The sequence below is a fragment of the Pelobates fuscus genome, chromosome 1 (genome assembly GCF_036172605.1).
Source record: "Pelobates fuscus isolate aPelFus1 chromosome 1, aPelFus1.pri, whole genome shotgun sequence".
In the NCBI taxonomy this organism is placed as follows: domain Eukaryota; kingdom Metazoa; phylum Chordata; class Amphibia; order Anura; family Pelobatidae; genus Pelobates; species Pelobates fuscus.
The window spans coordinates 105,610,270-105,629,152 of record NC_086317.1 but is presented as its reverse complement, the minus strand read 5'-3'; the positions used below and the strand labels follow the sequence as shown (position 1 = coordinate 105,629,152).

At 45.5% G+C, this 18,883-nt stretch overlaps 1 protein-coding gene across 1 annotated transcript in view; it reads right to left on the bottom strand.

Annotated features, from left to right (window-relative positions):
* Window positions 1-18,883, bottom strand: part of F5 (coagulation factor V) — a 153,318-nt gene that overhangs the window by 9,201 nt on the left and 125,234 nt on the right. The window contains exon 25 of the mRNA XM_063450149.1: window positions 16,777-16,959. Coding sequence (XP_063306219.1) covers window positions 16,777-16,959 — 183 coding nt within the window. The remainder of the gene's footprint in view (window positions 1-16,776; window positions 16,960-18,883) is intronic.

Genomic DNA, 18,883 nt, shown 5'->3' with positions numbered 1-18,883 from the left:
CTGTAAAAGTTCCAGTTGAAGAGCAGGAGGAACGAAATGACGGCCCGCAGGAGTCTGTTTAGGTGCTAGATGTTGCAACTTAATGATCTCGGCCAGTAATGGAGAATGAATCCTGAGATTCGTATTAGCAATGATATTGCATTTCGGAACTATAGAAGAAAGAACTGGTTCAGGTACAGTAGAAGGTTCATATTGGCGAGATAATGCATCGGCTTTAGAGTTTTTAGAACCAGGTCTGTAAGTCAGTACATAATTGAAGTGAGTCAGGAATAAGGACCAACGAGCTTGTCTAGAGGATAAGCGCTTAGCCTCCCCAATATAGGACAAGTTTTTGTGGTCCGTCAAAATCGTAATAGGGTGTAGGGTCCCCTCCAACAAATGTCTCCACTCCTTTAAGGCTTTAATGACTGCTAACAGTTCCCTTTCCCCGATGTCATATCTGCTCTCAGGCCCAGAAAATTTCTTAGAGAAAAAACCACAAGGGTGTAACGGTTTATCCACCCCTAACCTTTGAGACAGAACAGCCCCAACTGCTGTCTCAGAGGCATCGACCTCGAGCAAGAAAGGCAGAGTCGTATCAGGATGGACTAGAATGGGAGCCGAGGCAAAAAGTTCCTTGAGAGTCTTGAAAGCACCAAGAGCTTCCTTAGACCAGAACTTAGTATCAGCCCCTTGTTTGGTCATATTGGTAATAGGCGCAATGATAGAGGAGTATCCTTTAATGAAGCGCCTATAGTAGTTGGAAAAACCAATAAACCTTTGGATAGCCTTGAGTCCTTTGGGCAAGGGCCAGTCTAAAATAGATTGGAGTTTTACAGGATCCATTTTAAAACCCTCCCCAGAAATCACGTATCCAAGAAAGTCTACCTGAGACTGATCAAAACTGCACTTTTCCAATTTGCAATATAGACCATGTTGCAGCAGCTTGTGTAATACCTTTCTGACCTGTCTATGGTGAGTCTCAATCTCCTTAGAGTGTATTAGTATGTCGTCCAGGTAAACAATAACACAATCATGCTGAAACTCCCTAAGTACCTCATTAATCAAATCTTGAAATACTGCAGGAGCATTGCATAGTCCAAATGGCATAACAGTGTATTCGTAATGGCCATACCGGGTATTGAATGCCGTCATCCACTCGTGACCTTGCTGGATTCTCACCAAATTGTAAGCCCCTCTGAGATCTAACTTGGTGAAGATTTTGGAACCCTTAAGACGATCAAATAACTCGGTAATCAGTGGGATAGGATAGGCATTTCTGACAGTTATTTTATTCAAGCCTCGGTAATCGATACAAGGTCTCAGCGTGCCATCCTTCTTCTTAATGAAAAAGAACCCAGCCCCGGCCGGAGAAGAAGACCTCCTGATGAATCCCTTTTCTAAATTCTCCCGAATATACTCCTCTAGAACCGAGTTTTCCTGAACAGACAAAGGATATACATGGCCCCTCGGAGGCATAGTGCCGGGTAGAAGCTTAATCTTACAGTCAAATGACCTGTGTGGAGGCAAAGAATCGGCATTCTTCTTGTCAAACACTGCCCTTAAGTCTAGGTAAAGGTCTGGTATTTGTCTTTCTGTGGACTGAGTAGGATTCTCCGGTATGTTAATATTAGCTAATGGAGAAACCTTGCACAAACACCGATCCTGGCAGCCCTGGCCCCACGAGAGTATCTCTCCTAACTCCCAATCGATAATAGGGTTATGTTTTTTCAACCATGGGTACCCCAGAACTATGGGAACGGAAGGAGACGAAATGAGCAGAAGAGATAAATTCTCCACGTGTAGGATACCAACATTTAAATCAATGGGTACGGTCTCACGAAAGATAACAGGGTCTAGTAGTGGTCTACCATCTATGGCCTCAACGGCCAAAGGTGTCTCCCTTAGCTGGGATGGAAAATTGTTCTTACTAGCAAAGGCTTGGTCGATAAAATTCTCAGCAGCACCGGAATCTATCAATGCCATAGCCCTTACTACTTCCTTCCCCCAAGTTAAGGAAACTGGTAGCAGAAGCCTGTGATCCTTATAATTAGGAGTAGAGGACAAAATAGAAACACCCAAGGCCTGTCCTCTAGAGGGACTTAGGTGCGAGCGTTTCCCGGGCGGTTAGAACAGTTCGAGAGTAAATGACCCTTGGCTCCACAATACATACACAAACCCTCTCTTCTCCTGTGCTGTCTTTCCTCCTCAGAGAGGCGGGTATACCCTATCTGCATAGGTTCAGTAAGCAAAGATATCGTGGAGTCAGGACTTGGAAAAGCAGGAGCTAACCTAAAAGAAGGTCTCTGGTTCCTCTCTCGAGTGTTCTGTCTCTCTCTTAGACGTTCATCTATACGAGAGATGAACGAAATTAAATCCTCTAAATTCTCAGGGAGTTCTCTGGTAGCAACCTCATCAAGGATTACATCAGATAGGCCATTCAAAAATACATCCATATACGCCTGCTCATTCCACTTGATTTCTGCCGCCAGAGACCTGAACTCTAGTGCATAATCCACCAGTGTTCGGCTCTCCTGTCTCAGGCGCAACAGCAATCTGGCTGCATTAACCTTTCTACCTGGAGGGTCAAATGTTCTTCTAAAAGCAGCTACAAATGCGTTATAGTTATAAACTAATGGGTTATCATTCTCCCATAGTGGGTTGGCCCATCTCAGAGCTTTCTCAATGAGTAGGGTGATAATAAATCCTACTTTTGCCCTATCTGTAGGATAAGAGCGAGGTTGCAATTCAAAGTGGATACTAATTTGGTTTAAAAAACCACGACACTTCTCAGGAGCCCCACCATAGCGTACTGGGGGGGTAATGCGAGAAGAAGCACCCACTGTGGCTACCTCTAGACCTGAACAGACAGGAGAAACAGGGGTATTACGTATCTCCTCTGGTGGGTTATTGGCACAAGCTAATAGAGCCTGTAGCGCAAGCGCCATCTGATCCATTCTGTGATCCATGGCTTCAAACCTAGGATCAGGAGCAGCCAGCTGACTGTTTGTACTTGCAGGATCCATTGGCCCTGTCGTAATGTCAGGATCGGGACAGGGATCCAACACGCAGAGTACAAACAGTAGCCAGATACGTATACCGGACCTTAGAATGGCCGGACTAACGTAAGTAGTACAGTATAGAATGGTCAAAGACAAGCCGAGGTCGAGGGTAACAGAAGACAGGTAAGCGAGAGACAAGCCGAATCAAGGGTAACAGAGATAAGCAGAGTAAGGTAAACAAGCCGGGTCAAAACCAAAAGGGATAATAGAATACACAAGCACTGAGTGACTAGAACAAGCTAGAACCACGACAGGGCAATGAGCTAATGAAAGAAGCTCTGTTAAATACCCTGTTCAGAGCAGTAACCACGCCTCCAAGGCGTCCTGATTGGTCCTGCAGCCATTGACTGACAGGTTGTTCCGGGGGAGTGTCCTGATGACTACTTCCTGCCTAGATGCTGTAAAAGGCAGTCACTCCCTCGCGGCCGGCCTAGCATGACCGGATAGACCGCAGGGAAGGGAGCCATCAGACCGTCTGGATGGAGGAACAGCTAAGTCTCTACCTCTTTCGGAGGTAGAGACCACAGGTACCCTGACATTAGTCTTTAGTCAATATATTCTCTGTAATGTATTTGTTTTCAACTTTACTGTTCTTGACAGAGTTCAAAGTTAAGAACTGATGGAAAACCACTGGAAAAGGCTAAGAAGGCTTATAACAAAACAGATGTAAAGGAGATGAATTGATATGATTGGGTAAAAGAAAAGTAAGAATTTATATACATGGACCAGTTTTAGGGGTTCTCCTAACAATGTAACACTAGAAACATGTATAGTTTTTTTTTGGTTTTTTTTTATTCTTTATTTTTGTTGAGGCATGTGATTATAGGGGTACAGAAAAAAGAGAGGGAGATTTTCAAGAGTTGTACAGGATAGGGTCGTCATAATATATTGTCCGAATCTCCTATGATTATCGACCTCATTTTATATATAGTAACATGCTATGGCCAAATACTGTTATCTCTCGCTGTAATACTGTAATCTCTCGCTGTAATACTGTTATCTCTCGCTTTAATACTGTTATCTCTCGCTTTAATACTGTTATCTCTCGCTGTAATACTGTTATCTCTCGCTTTAATACTGTTATCTCTCGCTGTAATACTGTAATCTCTCGCTGTAATACTGTTATCTCTCGCTTTAATACTGTTATCTCTCGCTGTAATACTGTAATCTCTCGCTTTAATACTGTTATCTCTCGCTTTAATACTGTTTTCTCTCGCTTTAATACTGTTTTCTCTCGCTTTAATACTGTTATCTCTCGCTTTAATACTGTTTGTTTTCTCTCGCTTTAATACTGTTTTCTCTCGCTTTAATACTGTTATCTCTCGCTTTAATACTGTTTGTTTTCTCTCGCTTTAATACTGTTATCTCTCGCTTTAATACGGTTATCTCTCGCTTTAATACTGTTATCTCTCGCTTTAATACTGTTATCTCTCGCTTCAATACTGTTATTTCTAACTTTAATACCGTTATCTCTCGCTATAATACTGTTATCGCTAAGTCTAGATGTGAAAGGAGACTTGCAAGAGTTGTACAGATTAGGGTTACTATAACTTATTGCAGAAGTCTCCTAGGATTCATATTTTATATTAGAATAACAAGCTGAGACCATAGGTGAATAACAGATATAGTATTTTCTAAACAATGCGCATTTCCTGATAGTAGTATTATCTGTTTCTAGCTTAGCTGAGTAGGTTTTTGCTGTAAGCCTTTAAACACATACAAGATTACACATCTGACTGAATATGGGTACATGAGTGAGATATGTGAGTGAAGGCATGCTTATATACATGTTAAATAGTATATTATGTTTAAAAGATCGAGGTATAAACACGTTATCAAGCAAATATATTCTGCGTGTATTATAGTAGTCGCTTGTCACCCTGGTTGGTCTAGAGTTCGTAAGTCGATTTGTGCTCCAGGGGCCTGTGACTTGGTAGGTCCGAGGCCTAGTTAGTTGTCGCGGGCCTGTGCTTAGCCGATGCCCGATCCACCATGTCGGTGCGCCGGGTGCGGGTATCCGTCGCTGTTCTGGCGGTGCTGCTCCAGGGGTGTTTCTGCGTACCTTGTGAGTGTCCCAGGGGCTGTCTCCCCAAGTGGCCAGGGATGCTTTCACTGGATGTCCAGAGGTGAGTGTCTCTTAGGGAGTGTGCTTGGAGGACGTTAGGTATTGTGTGGATGGCAGTCGCTGGCATAGATAAGTGGTGTGCAACGGGAACCAGTGCGGCCGCCATTTTGGGTCTGGCTAGGCCTCCTCCGTTATGTGCCTGTGATCTGGCCCGTGGTGTTGGCGGGTGAGTAGTCGTTTGCAGGGCTGCGGTGCTTGGTATGGTGGGCCTGGACTCCTTTTGCCCCCCGGGCTCTTTCCTGGAGGCTTTGTTAGTCGCTCCGTTCACCGCCATGGAGCAGTCGCCTCCGCCAATCTCGGCCCACATGGCATCCGCCATCTTGGGTGGTGCGTTCTGGCTCTCGAGCAGAGTGTCCTTGTCGTCGGGCCTTAAATGCACAGGTGGGGACCGGGATAACCCCCGCCGGTCCATAGGGGGGGGGAACGGGGCCAGGTCCACCCGGGTCTCAGAGGGAGGAGATAATAAATGTTTGGATGCATTTTAGGCAGCCATGACCCAGGAAGGATCTCTAACAGCCATCTGAGGAGTGGCCAGTGAAGTTATCACTTGGCTGTAATGTAAACACTGCATTTTCTCTGAAAAGACAGTGTTTACAGCAAAAATCCTGAAGGTAATGATTCTACTCACCAGAACAAATTCAATAAGCTGCAGTTGTTCTGGTGACTATAGTGTCCCTTTAATAAACCAAATGCATAGTGCCTCTGAGACAAACAGTGCTGAATTTGGGAGACCAGCATTGAAGATGACCATCTTATCTTCCCTTTTCTTCTATGGGTTACTGAGTAGTAGTTTACCATAGAAAGGCACAAAATGGAAGCAGTAGCTGAAGAGAGCTGAGTTACAGTTATTACCAGGGGTTTGAATAATAATTTAATGTTCTGCACAAAAAAACATTTGAGCTGACTATCAAGATGATTAAACAATGATGAGCATGACATTTAGGTGGGCAACTTGCCAGAAACAAGACATAAACAAAAGCTCCTGACTGACTAAGCATGCTCTTTAGTTGACCGTCTGCCATTCTATCTCATGACCACTTTTTGCCTAAGTATGCTCTTGAGCTGACTGTCTCACTTCAATACCATGACTGTGTGTGCCCTAACTTTGCTCTTGAATTGGCCATCTGCCATTCAATCCCATGGCCCACTATGTCACACTATCCCAATACAGTTTTTCAAATGTCTCAAGCTAAATAATAAACATGTTTTTCCTGGATACCGATTCTGCATTTTATAATCTATGTTTTAATGTAGATTTGCATGGATGACTGGATGACACATTGGCCTGTTATGTTTGGACTTGGAAAGATGCAGGGTGATTAATCTTGTTTGGTACATCTCTACAATGAAACTGGAGGGAGAAAAATGCTCCCAAACTATGTTTGAACCCTCCACCCATCAAGAATGAATGAGGCTGAGAGGGTAAACGGACCTAACAATCCCAAAACAATTCATTTTAAGCTCTCTTACTAGTACTGTCCAGTGGATTGCAGAAGGAGATGTTATTAAGCCATGGTTGCCCATCCACGCTCTGACTAAGCTTCACACCTCAACCTTTGGTGTGAGGGAATAGAATGAACATTGTTGCCTGATCCCTCCTGTTTAACAAGGAATCTTTGAACTCTGTTTAATTTTTATTTTTTGCTCATTGGGGTACATATTGTGAATTACATCTATAAATTATCATCCAATATGTCCCAATACCTACTGAATTATCCTCTTCAGACAGAGTTAATTCAGAGTTTAGTAACTAATCCTGGTTATATTGACTCCAGACAAACAATAATAAGTTAATATGGAGATCATGTGGAAATAAAATAAAAATTTGATATTTTATTGTTCTTCTTGTGGGGTAGCCCCAGTTTGTTATTGCTTTGATCAAATTCCAGAAATCTGAAAAAATGCAATTCACGGGAACACACATGATGAAGAAAAGACTAGAAAAATTTAACTAAATGGTTTTTACAAAAAATATATAATTTTACTTTATTCTTCATTGCTCATTTGAGAAATTTCCATCCTCTTCTTAAAAGAAGGTAAACAGTGACCAGTTGAGGCACTGCCAGTTATAACAGAACACTATTATATGGATATTGGACTTGAACCCAAAATGAGAAAATGGCAATTCTGTTGCTAAGATTTCCTTATTATAAATATTTGTATTAAAATCACAACATGCACGATCTGCATGAATTAGGGATTGAACTAGGCAAAGCTACAATGATAATAGAGAACTGAAGTAGTGTTTAAAAGTATTAGCTACAAGAAGATGTTGGAGAGCCAGGATAATGCATTCAAAATCTTGAAAAAAGAAGACCATTCATATCTGGCTGTTGTGGTCTACTGCAGTAATTCTTAACCTTTGGATCTTGACCCCTAATTGGGTCCCTATTCTATTTAGGGGATCCCCATAAGTTGGAACATATATGTATAACTTGGAAAAATGTTCTGTGATGTGTTAGAATTACTGGGCTTTTCTTGTTTTTTAAAAAACTAAAAATGCCACAAAAGTCACCTGTAATCCAGAGCTGGGACAGTCTCCTTATACAATTCAATGAAGTCAGCAATTATAATAACTTTAGTCAAATCCAGAGCAATAGGGGAAACATGGGGACATAGATCACATGTATGGCAATAGGCATGCTCCCCTAATCACATGCTTCTCATAGCAAAACGCTGCATCCAATGTGTCTCTATAAGAAGCAGTTGGTGTGTTTGCCATCATCATGCTGTACCAATTTTTTACTCTCCACAAGTTTAAGGGATAATCCAGACGTGGACCCCTTGCTCACGGTGCCTAGAGAGATATCAGCTATGCCTCACTGATGATGCCTTACAAGGCTGAAACGATCGTCTGGGGTTGCTGTGTCTCTCGTGCAGAGGGAACTTGCTGGCATTTCGGATCTGGACTGCCCGTATGGGTGGGACCAGTCTGATATGTTTCAGAGAAGTTCTCTCTGTAATGGCACAAGATGAGCAAAAAACAGCTTGAGAACTGAGCGGTGACCGACCGAAGGGCAGGCTATTTCAGTTGCTGCCCGTTCTCAGTATTCTCTTGCGACCAATTTTTTACTCTCCACAAGTTTAAGGGATAATCCAGACGTGGACCCCTTGCTCACGGTGCCTAGGGAGATATCAGCTATGCCTCACTGATGATGCCTTACAAGGCTGAAACGATCGTCTGGGGTTGCTGTGTCTCTCGTGCAGAGGGAACTTGCTGGCATTTCGGATCTGGACTGCCCGTATGGGTGGGACCAGTCTGATATGTTTCAGAGAAGTTCTCTCTGTAATGGCACAAGATGAGCAAAAAACAGCTTGAGAACTGAGCGGTGACCGACCGAAGGGCAGGCTATTTCAGTTGCTGCCCGATCTCAGTATTCTCTTGCGACCAATTTTTTACTCTCCACAAGTTTAAGGGATAATCCAGACGTGGACCCCTTGCTCACGGTGCCTAGGGAGATATCAGCTATGCCTCACTGATGATGCCTTACAAGGCTGAAACGATCGTCTGGGGTTGCTGTGTCTCTCGTGCAGAGGGAACTTGCTGGCATTTCGGATCTGGACTGCCCGTATGGGTGGGACCAGTCTGATATGTTTCAGAGAAGTTCTCTCTGTAATGGCACAAGATGAGCAAAAAACAGCTTGAGAACTGAGCGGTGACCGACCGAAGGGCAGGCTATTTCAGTTGCTGCCCGTTCTCAGTATTCTCTTGCGACCAATTTTTTACTCTCCACAAGTTTAAGGGATAATCCAGACGTGGACCCCTTGCTCACGGTGCCTAGGGAGATATCAGCTATGCCTCACTGATGATGCCTTACAAGGCTGAAACGATCGTCTGGGGTTGCTGTGTCTCTCGTGCAGAGGGAACTTGCTGGCATTTCGGATCTGGACTGCCCGTATGGGTGGGACCAGTCTGATGTGTTTCAGAGAAGTTCTCTCTGTAATGGCACAAGATGAGCAAAAAACAGCTTGAGAACTGAGCGGTGACCGACCGAAGGGCAGGCTATTTCAGTTGCTGCCCGATCTCAGTATTCTCTTGCGACCAATTTTTTACTCTCCACAAGTTTAAGGGATAATCCAGACGTGGACCCCTTGCTCACGGTGCCTAGGGAGATATCAGCTATGCCTCACTGATGATGCCTTACAAGGCTGAAACGATCGTCTGGGGTTGCTGTGTCTCTCGTGCAGAGGGAACTTGCTGGCATTTCGGATCTGGACTGCCCGTATGGGTGGGACCAGTCTGATATGTTTCAGAGAAGTTCTCTCTGTAATGGCACAAGATGAGCAAAAAACAGCTTGAGAACTGAGCGGTGACCGACCGAAGGGCAGGCTATTTCAGTTGCTGCCCGTTCTCAGTATTCTCTTGCGACCATATTTTTACTCTCCACAAGTTTAAGGGATAATCCAGACGTGGACCCCTTGCTCACGGTGCCTAGGGAGATATCAGCTATGCCTCACTGATGATGCCTTACAAGGCTGAAACGATCGTCTGGGGTTGCTGTGTCTCTCGTGCAGAGGGAACTTGCTGGCATTTCGGATCTGGACTGCCCGTATGGGTGGGACCAGTCTGATATGTTTCAGAGAAGTTCTCTCTGTAATGGCACAAGATGACCAAAAAACAGCTTGAGAACTGAGCGGTGACCGACCGAAGGGCAGGCTATTTCAGTTGCTGCCCGTTCTCAGTATTCTCTTGCGACCAATTTTTTACTCTCCACAAGTTTAAGGGATAATCCAGACGTGGACCCCTTGCTCACGGTGCTTAGGGAGATATCAGCTATGCCTCACTGATGATGCCTTACAAGGCTGAAACGATCGTCTGGGGTTGCTGTGTCTCTCGTGCAGAGGGAACTTGCTGGTATTTCGGATCTGGACTGCCCGTATGGGTGGGACCAGTCTGATATGTTTCAGAGAAGTTCTCTCTGTAATGGCACAAGATGAGCAAAAAACAGCTTGCGAACTGAGCGGTGACCGACCGAAGGGCAGGCTATTTCAGTTGCTGCCCGTTCTCAGTATTCTCTTGCGACCAATTTTTTACTCTCCACAAGTTTAAGGGATAATCCAGACGTGGACCCCTTGCTCACGGTGCCTAGGGAGATATCAGCTATGCCTCACTGATGATGCCTTACAAGGCTGAAACGATCGTCTGGGGTTGCTGTGTCTCTCGTGCAGAGGGAACTTGCTGGCATTTCGGATCTGGACTGCCCGTATGGGTGGGACCAGTCTGATATGTTTCAGAGAAGTTCTCTCTGTAATGGCACAAGATGAGCAAAAAACAGCTTGAGAACTGAGCGGTGACCGACCGAAGGGCAGGCTATTTCAGTTGCTGCCCGTTCTCAGTATTCTCTTGCGACCAATTTTTTACTCTCCACAAGTTTAAGGGATAATCCAGACGTGGACCCCTTGCTCACGGTGCCTAGGGAGATATCAGCTATGCCTCACTGATGATGCCTTACAAGGCTGAAACGATCGTCTGGGGTTGCTGTGTCTCTCGTGCAGAGGGAACTTGCTGGCATTTGGGATCTGGACTGCCCGTATGGGTGGGACTAGTCTGATATGTTTCAGAGAAGTTCTCTCTGTAATGGCACAAGATGAGCAAAAAACTGCTTGAGAACTGAGCGGTGACCGACCGAAGGGCAGGCTATTTCAGTTGCTGCCCGTTCTCAGTATTCTCTTGCGACCAATTTTTTACTCTCCACAAGTTTAAGGGATAATCCAGACGTGGGCCCCTTGCTCACGGTGCCTAGGGAGATATCAGCTATGCCTCACTGATGATGCCTTACAAGGCTGAAACGATCGTCTGGGGTTGCTGTGTCTCTCGTGCAGAGGGAACTTGCTGGCATTTTGGATCTGGACTGCCCGTATGGGTGGGACCAGTCTGATATGTTTCAGAGAAGTTCTCTCTGTAATGGCACAAGATGAGCAAAAAACAGCTTGAGAACTGAGCGGTGACCGACCGAAGGGCAGGCTATTTCAGTTGCTGCCCGTTCTCAGTATTCTCTTGCGACCAATTTTTTACTCTCCACAAGTTTAAGGGATAATCCAGACGTGGACCCCTTGCTCACGGTGCCTAGGGAGATATCAGCTATGCCTCACTGATGATACCTTACAAGGCTGAAACGATCGTCTGGGGTTGCTGTGTCTCTCGTGCAAAGGGAACTTGCTGGCATTTCGGATCTGGACTGCCCGTATGGGTGGGACCAGTCTGATATGTTTCAGAGAAGTTCTCTCTGTAATGGCACAAGATGAGCAAAAAACAGCTTGAGAACTGAGCGGTGACCGACCGAAGGGCAGGCTATTTCAGTTGCTGCCCGTTCTCAGTATTCTCTTGCGACCAATTTTTTACTCTCCACAAGTTTAAGGGATAATCCAGACGTGGACCCCTTGCTCACGGTGCCTAGGGAGATATCAGCTATGCCTCACTGATGATGCCTTACAAGGCTGAAACGATCGTCTGGGGTTGCTGTGTCTCTCGTGCAGAGGGAACTTGCTGGCATTTCGGATCTGGACTGCCCGTATGGGTGGGACCAGTCTGATATGTTTCAGAGAAGTTCTCTCTGTAATGGCACAAGATGAGCAAAAACAGCTTGAGAACTGAGCGTTGACCGACCGAAGGGCAGGCTATTTCAGTTGCTGCCCGTTCTCAGTATTCTCTTGCGACCAATTTTTTACTCTCCACAAGTTTAAGGGATAATCCAGACGTGGACCCCTTGCTCACGGTGCCTAGGGAGATATCAGCTATGCCTCACTGATGATGCCTTACAAGGCTGAAACGATCGTCTGGGGTTGCTGTGTCTCTCGTGCAGAGGGAACTTGCTGGCATTTCGGATCTGGACTGCCCGTATGGGTGGGACCAGTCTGATATGTTTCAGAGAAGTTCTCTCTGTAATGGCACAAGATGAGCAAAAAACAGCTTGAGAACTGAGCGGTGACCGACCGAAGGGCAGGCTATTTCAGTTGCTGCCCGTTCTCAGTATTCTCTTGCGACCAATTTTTTACTCTCCACAAGTTTAAGGGATAATCCAGACGTGGACCCCTTGCTCACGGTGCCTAGGGAGATATCAGCTATGCCTCACTGATGATGCCTTACAAGGCTGAAACGATCGTCTGGGGTTGCTGTGTCTCTCGTGCAGAGGGAACTTGCTGGCATTTCGGATCTGGACTGCCCGTATGGGTGGGACCAGTCTGATATGTTTCAGAGAAGTTCTCTCTGTAATGGCACAAGATGAGCAAAAAACAGCTTGAGAACTGAGCGGTGACCGACCGAAGGGCAGGCTATTTCAGTTGCTGCCCGTTCTCAGTATTCTCTTGCGACCAATTTTTTACTCTCCACAAGTTTAAGGGATAATCCAGACGTGGACCCCTTGCTCACGGTGCCTAGGGAGATATCAGCTATGCCTCACTGATGATGCCTTACAAGGCTGAAACGATCGTCTGGGGTTGCTATGTCTCTCGTGCAGAGGGAACTTGCTGGCATTTGGGATCTGGACTGCCCGTATGGGTGGGACCAGTCTGATATGTTTCAGAGAAGTTCTCTCTGTAATGGCACAAGATGAGCAAAAAACAGCTTGAGAACTGAGCGGTGACCGACCGAAGGGCAGGCTATTTCAGTTGCTGCCCGTTCTCAGTATTCTCTTGCGACCAATTTTTTACTCTCCACAAGTTTAAGGGATAATCCAGACGTGGACCCCTTGCTCGCGGTGCCTAGGGAGATATCAGCTATGCCTCACTGATGATGCCTTACAAGGCTGAAACGATCGTCTGGGGTTGCTGTGTCTCTCGTGCAGAGGGAACTTGCTGGCATTTTGGATCTGGACTGCCCGTATGGGTGGGACCAGTCTGATATGTTTCAGAGAAGTTCTCTCTGTAATGGCACAAGATGAGCAAAAAACAGCTTGAGAACTGAGCGGTGACCGACCGAAGGGCAGGCTATTTCAGTTGCTGCCCGTTCTCAGTATTCTCTTGCGACCAATTTTTTACTCTCCACAAGTTTAAGGGATAATCCAGACGTGGACCCCTTGCTCACGGTGCCTAGGGAGATATCAGCTATGCCTCACTGATGATGCCTTACAAGGCTGAAACGATCGTCTGGGGTTGCTGTGTCTCTCGTGCAGAGGGAACTTGCTGGCATTTCGGATCTGGACTGCCCGTATGGGTGGGACCAGTCTGATATGTTTCAGAGAAGTTCTCTCTGTAATGGCACAAGATGAGCAAAAAACAGCTTGAGAACTGAGCGGTGACCGACCGAAGGGCAGGCTATTTCAGTTGCTGCCCGTTCTCAGTATTCTCTTGCGACCAATTTTTTACTCTGCTGTACATGATGATGCTTAACATGAAGACCTTTGATTTATAGATCCAATGAGGAATCACCTCTAGTAGCAGTCAGTTTGACAGCCACTATATATGTGTTCTCTGTCAAATCCAAATATTGCCATTTCTTATTAAATCAGAATTAAGTAATCAGAATTAAGTTGTTATGGTGTCAGGAGGTCCGTGGTGCCAACTTACCTGATGACAGATGATTGCGTAATATATATATATATATATATATATATATTTTTTTTTTTTCTAATATAAAATATTGGTCCTTTCAGAGTAAAACATTTAATTATACAGTAAGCATACTCACATGCAGACACAGACAATCTCACTGACACACGCAAGCTCATTGATACACAGACTCATAGACCAACAATCTCACTGATATACATCAGCTCATTGACATAATAACACAAGCTCACTCACTCGCAGGCACACACATGCAAGCAAGCTCACTCACTAGCAGACGCGCACACACACACACACACACACAGCTTAATCTAGTGGTATTGGTGTCTATAGCATGTCTCTACAGGTTTTCAACGTAAACACTGACTTTTCAGAGAAAAGGCAGTGTTTACATTGCTTCAAAGTGACACCGCTAGTGACAGTCACTCAGACGGTCACTAGAGGTGCTTCCTGTGTCATTGCACCAACATTCAGGGCCTCCACACTCTGGAGGCGCTGAACGTTCCCCATAGAGATACATTGATTCAATGCATCTCTATGAGGAGATGCTGATTGGTGTAGTGTTTTGCAGCCAATCCTATGGCAAAGCATTGGATTGGCTGAGATCATCAAGCTTGATGATCTTAGCCATAGAGGCAGGGCCAGTCGAGGGGAGACCAGCACGCTACGTGGGGGAAAAAAAGGTGAGCAAAAACATTATTTTTAAAACACACATATACACCATGACAGACACAGAAACACACACATACCATGACACACACACACCATGACACAGACAGAACCACACACACACCATGACACACACCCCATGATGGGCAGACACACATCCCATGACAGACAGACAGACACACACACCATGACACAGGCAGACACACACACACCATGACACAGACAGACACACTCACCATACACACACCATGACACAGACAGACACACACACCATGACACAGACAGACACACACACACCATGACGGACAGACAGACACACACACACCATGACGGACAGACACACACACCATGACGGACAGACAGACACACACACACACCATGACGGACAGACAGACACACACCATGACGGACAGACAGACAGACACACACCATGACGGACAGACAGACACACACACACCATGACGGACAGACACACACACACCATGACGGACAGACACACACACACACCATGACGGACAGACACACACACACACCATGACGGACAGACACACACACACACCATGACGGACAGACACACACACACACCATGACGGACAGACAGACAGACACACACACACACCATGATGGACAGACAGACAGACACACACACACCATGACGGACAGACACACACACACACACACACCATGATGGACAGACACACACACACACCATGACGGACAGACAGACACACACCATGACGGACAGACAAACACACACCATGACGGACAGACAGACACACACACCATGACGGACAGACAGACACACACACACACACACACACACCATGACGGACAGACAGACACACACACACACACCATGATGGACAGACAGACACACACACACCATGACGGACAGACACACACACCATGACGGACAGACACACACACACACACCATGACGGACAGACACACACACACACACACACACACACACCATGGCGGACAGACACACACACACACCATGACGGACAGACAGACACACACCATGACGGACAGACAGACACACACACCATGACGGACAGACACACACACACACACACCATGACGGACAGACAGACACACACACACACACCATGATGGACAGACAGACACACACACACACCATGACGGACAGACACACACACCATGACGGACAGACACACACACACACCATGGCGGACAGACACACACACACACCATGACGGACAGACAGACACACACACACACACCATGACACAGACAGACACACACACACCATACAGACAGACACACACACCATACAGACACCATAACACACATTACTCCTATCTGGCTGCCAGGGGGCCGTGCAGTGCAGACTGCTGACTGTGCTGGCGGCCGCTGGGGGACTTGTGCTGGAGTCTGGCGGCCGCTGGGGGAGGTCTGCTGGCGGCCGCATGTGAAGCTGTGCTGTGCTGGCTCTGCTCTCCCGCCTTCGCGCGCTGCTGAATGAGACCGCGGCCGGAATATGACGTCATATTCCGGCCGCGGTCTCATTAAGCTGCACGCTGGGGAGCAGAGCCAGCACAGCACAGCTTCACATGCGGCCGCCAGCAGACCTCCCCCAGCGGCCGCCAGCAGACCCAGGTGTCTGCCCGGCCCCAGGTGCCGACGGCCCACCGGGAAATTTCCCGGTATCCCGGTGGGCCAGTCCGGCCCTGTTTATATTACATCAGGCTGCTCCTCATGCTGCACCCTAATCTCCATTACTTAGGTGGTGTGGTCATGATCGGATAGCGTACCTGTCTATGCAGAATGTTCTTGTTCCTAGCTACATTACAGCACACATTGTGGGTCAAGGATAGTACATATAGCAGCTTGGTAATGTCATACCTCGGCCCTGCCTCTGTGTTAGTTTCCTGCCTCTCTATCCACAAACAGCCTGCTTCTGATACACACTAGGATGTATGGAATCCTGGCCCCAACAAACTGTCCGGTGCGTAGTGGGGATCATTGAAACAATCTTCTACTTGTGCTACAGCTTTGCATGCATTAGACCAGTTACTTGTTGCCTATTTTGTGCAGTCTCTGAACAGATCTAGCTTTTTTAAATCCAGTTATTGTTCATTGTATGACTTCGGCATGTTCAAGATCAGCCTAGTATCGCCTACCATAAATTCAGCATATTCAAACTGACAAATTGAAGAATATACAGACGTGCCTGTGTGTTTTTTTTTTTTTGTTGGCATCCATAGTTAACCTGAATTCTTTATACTTTTTGTTGTTTTTAGCATTATTGTCATTTTTTTAGGTGGCAGTAAATAAAGTGGCTGTAATGGATTAAGATTTGGAATTGGTTAACTGGTCGTTGCTAAACAATTTGTGGTTGGGAGTTTTCTATGTGTGTGAATACATGTTTCGTGATACTACTGTTTTTGAAATAACTGAGTAAATAAATACCTTTTCCATTGAAATGGATTGATCCATGTAGGGTATCCAATCTTTCCCATTTTCGCTGTAATGGATACTGTAGGTTTTCACAAACATTTCAGTACCTAATGACTTGACGCCTTGCGTGGCTATCGCAGTAATCTTCTTTGTCTGCAGAAAATCGATTTGCAGCCATTGCTGATTGTTGTTTGACTGCAATAAAAACAAAACAAAACAATATGTAAACATAACTATTGATCATAGTTCAATATAATGATGGTGTCCATTTGTAGTATACATATTGGGTGCATTTCTACGGCGACTTTAGGAGCCAGAGGGTGGATTGTAAAAATAGAATGTGCCAACCTACTGCAAGTTTCAGCAACTTACATTGAGTCAGGTACATTTCTAGTCAAAATCCATACTGTTTACCAATGGAACTGGAGGAAAATGCAACACATTTGGAGGTTTGACAAATACCCAAGGTATTATGGGTTGGAAATTGCATTACGCCAATTACAGCCATTTTATAACAAGTCTTGCTTGTCCACCTGATCTGTTTGATCATGTTAGGCAGCAGCAACTGAACTCCTAGATCCACACCCTTATGTACTTATTGTAAGCCTGAATACACACTGTAGCCTTAGCTCTGCCATAAACAAGGACAGTTACCTAACTCTTGTAGTATTAATTTTTATAATGATGTTGTTTTTTTTGTCAATCTGTTTTTTTGGTTTTTTTTATTGAGATGACAGCATTATACAGAAGAGAAAAATAGTAATTCAGAGCATGTCAGCTTGGCAGCAAGGTCAACATACAGGGTCCGTCGTGTAATACTCTGAACAAGAAAGACATTTCTTTTTTGGTTTAGTGTATGTCACAGGCTCGGTACTAGACTAAGGATATCTAGCTTGACAATATAACATAAGCTCACAGAAGGAGAACCCATCTAGACTAAGGTAAGTAAACTTAATCGGTAATATCAGGCAGGGTATACACATCTCAGAGGTTGTGAGGCACAAGGTTTAGTAGTGATAAGTATACCAAAACACAAGTAATTTGTTAAACATGCTAAACTGCGCAAAGGTAATAAATGAGATTAAAACACACACAAAACGAAACTCAGTGTTTAGGTGATATGCCCATCACCTAAACTACCTAAGTGAGAGTGTAGCGCTATTGGATTAAATAGAGGCTTACCCCACAATGGATGCAGAGAAATCAAACAGCATATGAAAGATAAATGGGAAAGAAAGACACGAATAGTGTCAATCTGTTGGTGAGAAAACTGGATATAACTAATAGGTAATCTAAACTCACATTTTTCAGAGCCTTTTCAGATATAGGCTCCAAACATCACACTTGGTGCACTTCCCAGGTGGCAACCAGACCTTAAAACTCAGGTTTTTCAGCGCAGTTTTCCAGGTTCACGCAAAAGCATAGGTAGAGTCGTTGATGAAGATTAAGAATAAAATACATAAAAAGAAGAAAACAAAAGCATAAACACATTGAGTGATGGTAGCAGACATTTCAATGTCGGGATAAAGGTGGCCCTGTCCAGAGAGTCCAGCATCAGCCCATTCCCCGGCTTAAGGATGCGTGAAGGCTATCAGGTGGCTTTTCAAGGAACAGGGTCGAGCGTGGGAGCCCTCCAGCTCTGGGCTTTGAGGAAGACCGGCATCACGGGGCAAAAGATTTGGATTCTCTCACATTAGGCCTCCCGCTGATCTCTACTGTGCCCTTCCTCCTGGTTCTGGTGCGATGTCTCCGTACCACAGGCCTCCAGTGTCGACCTAGAATCTTGCAAAGAGCATATCCACATTATGTAGTAGTCGCTCAAATGGGTCTGGCATGGTTCTCGCTGATTGTGTTTTGCTAGGCATAGATAAATCAAGCGTGGTCACCATTTTATGGGGGGGACAGCTTGGTGCAGGTTTCACTCCGACGGGTGGAGGACACGGAGAGTGGCCGTCTCTCCTCAGCCCATGCTTGTGTAGGTTGAAAGCCTCAATGTCAGCGTTCCAGTAGCGTAAGCACCAAATTTTTGTATTCCCGGGTGCACCGTCGTCCCCTTGACTGGAAGATCGTAATACAGCATACAGTAATAGTATACAGGTGGGAATCTGTTACAGAATTA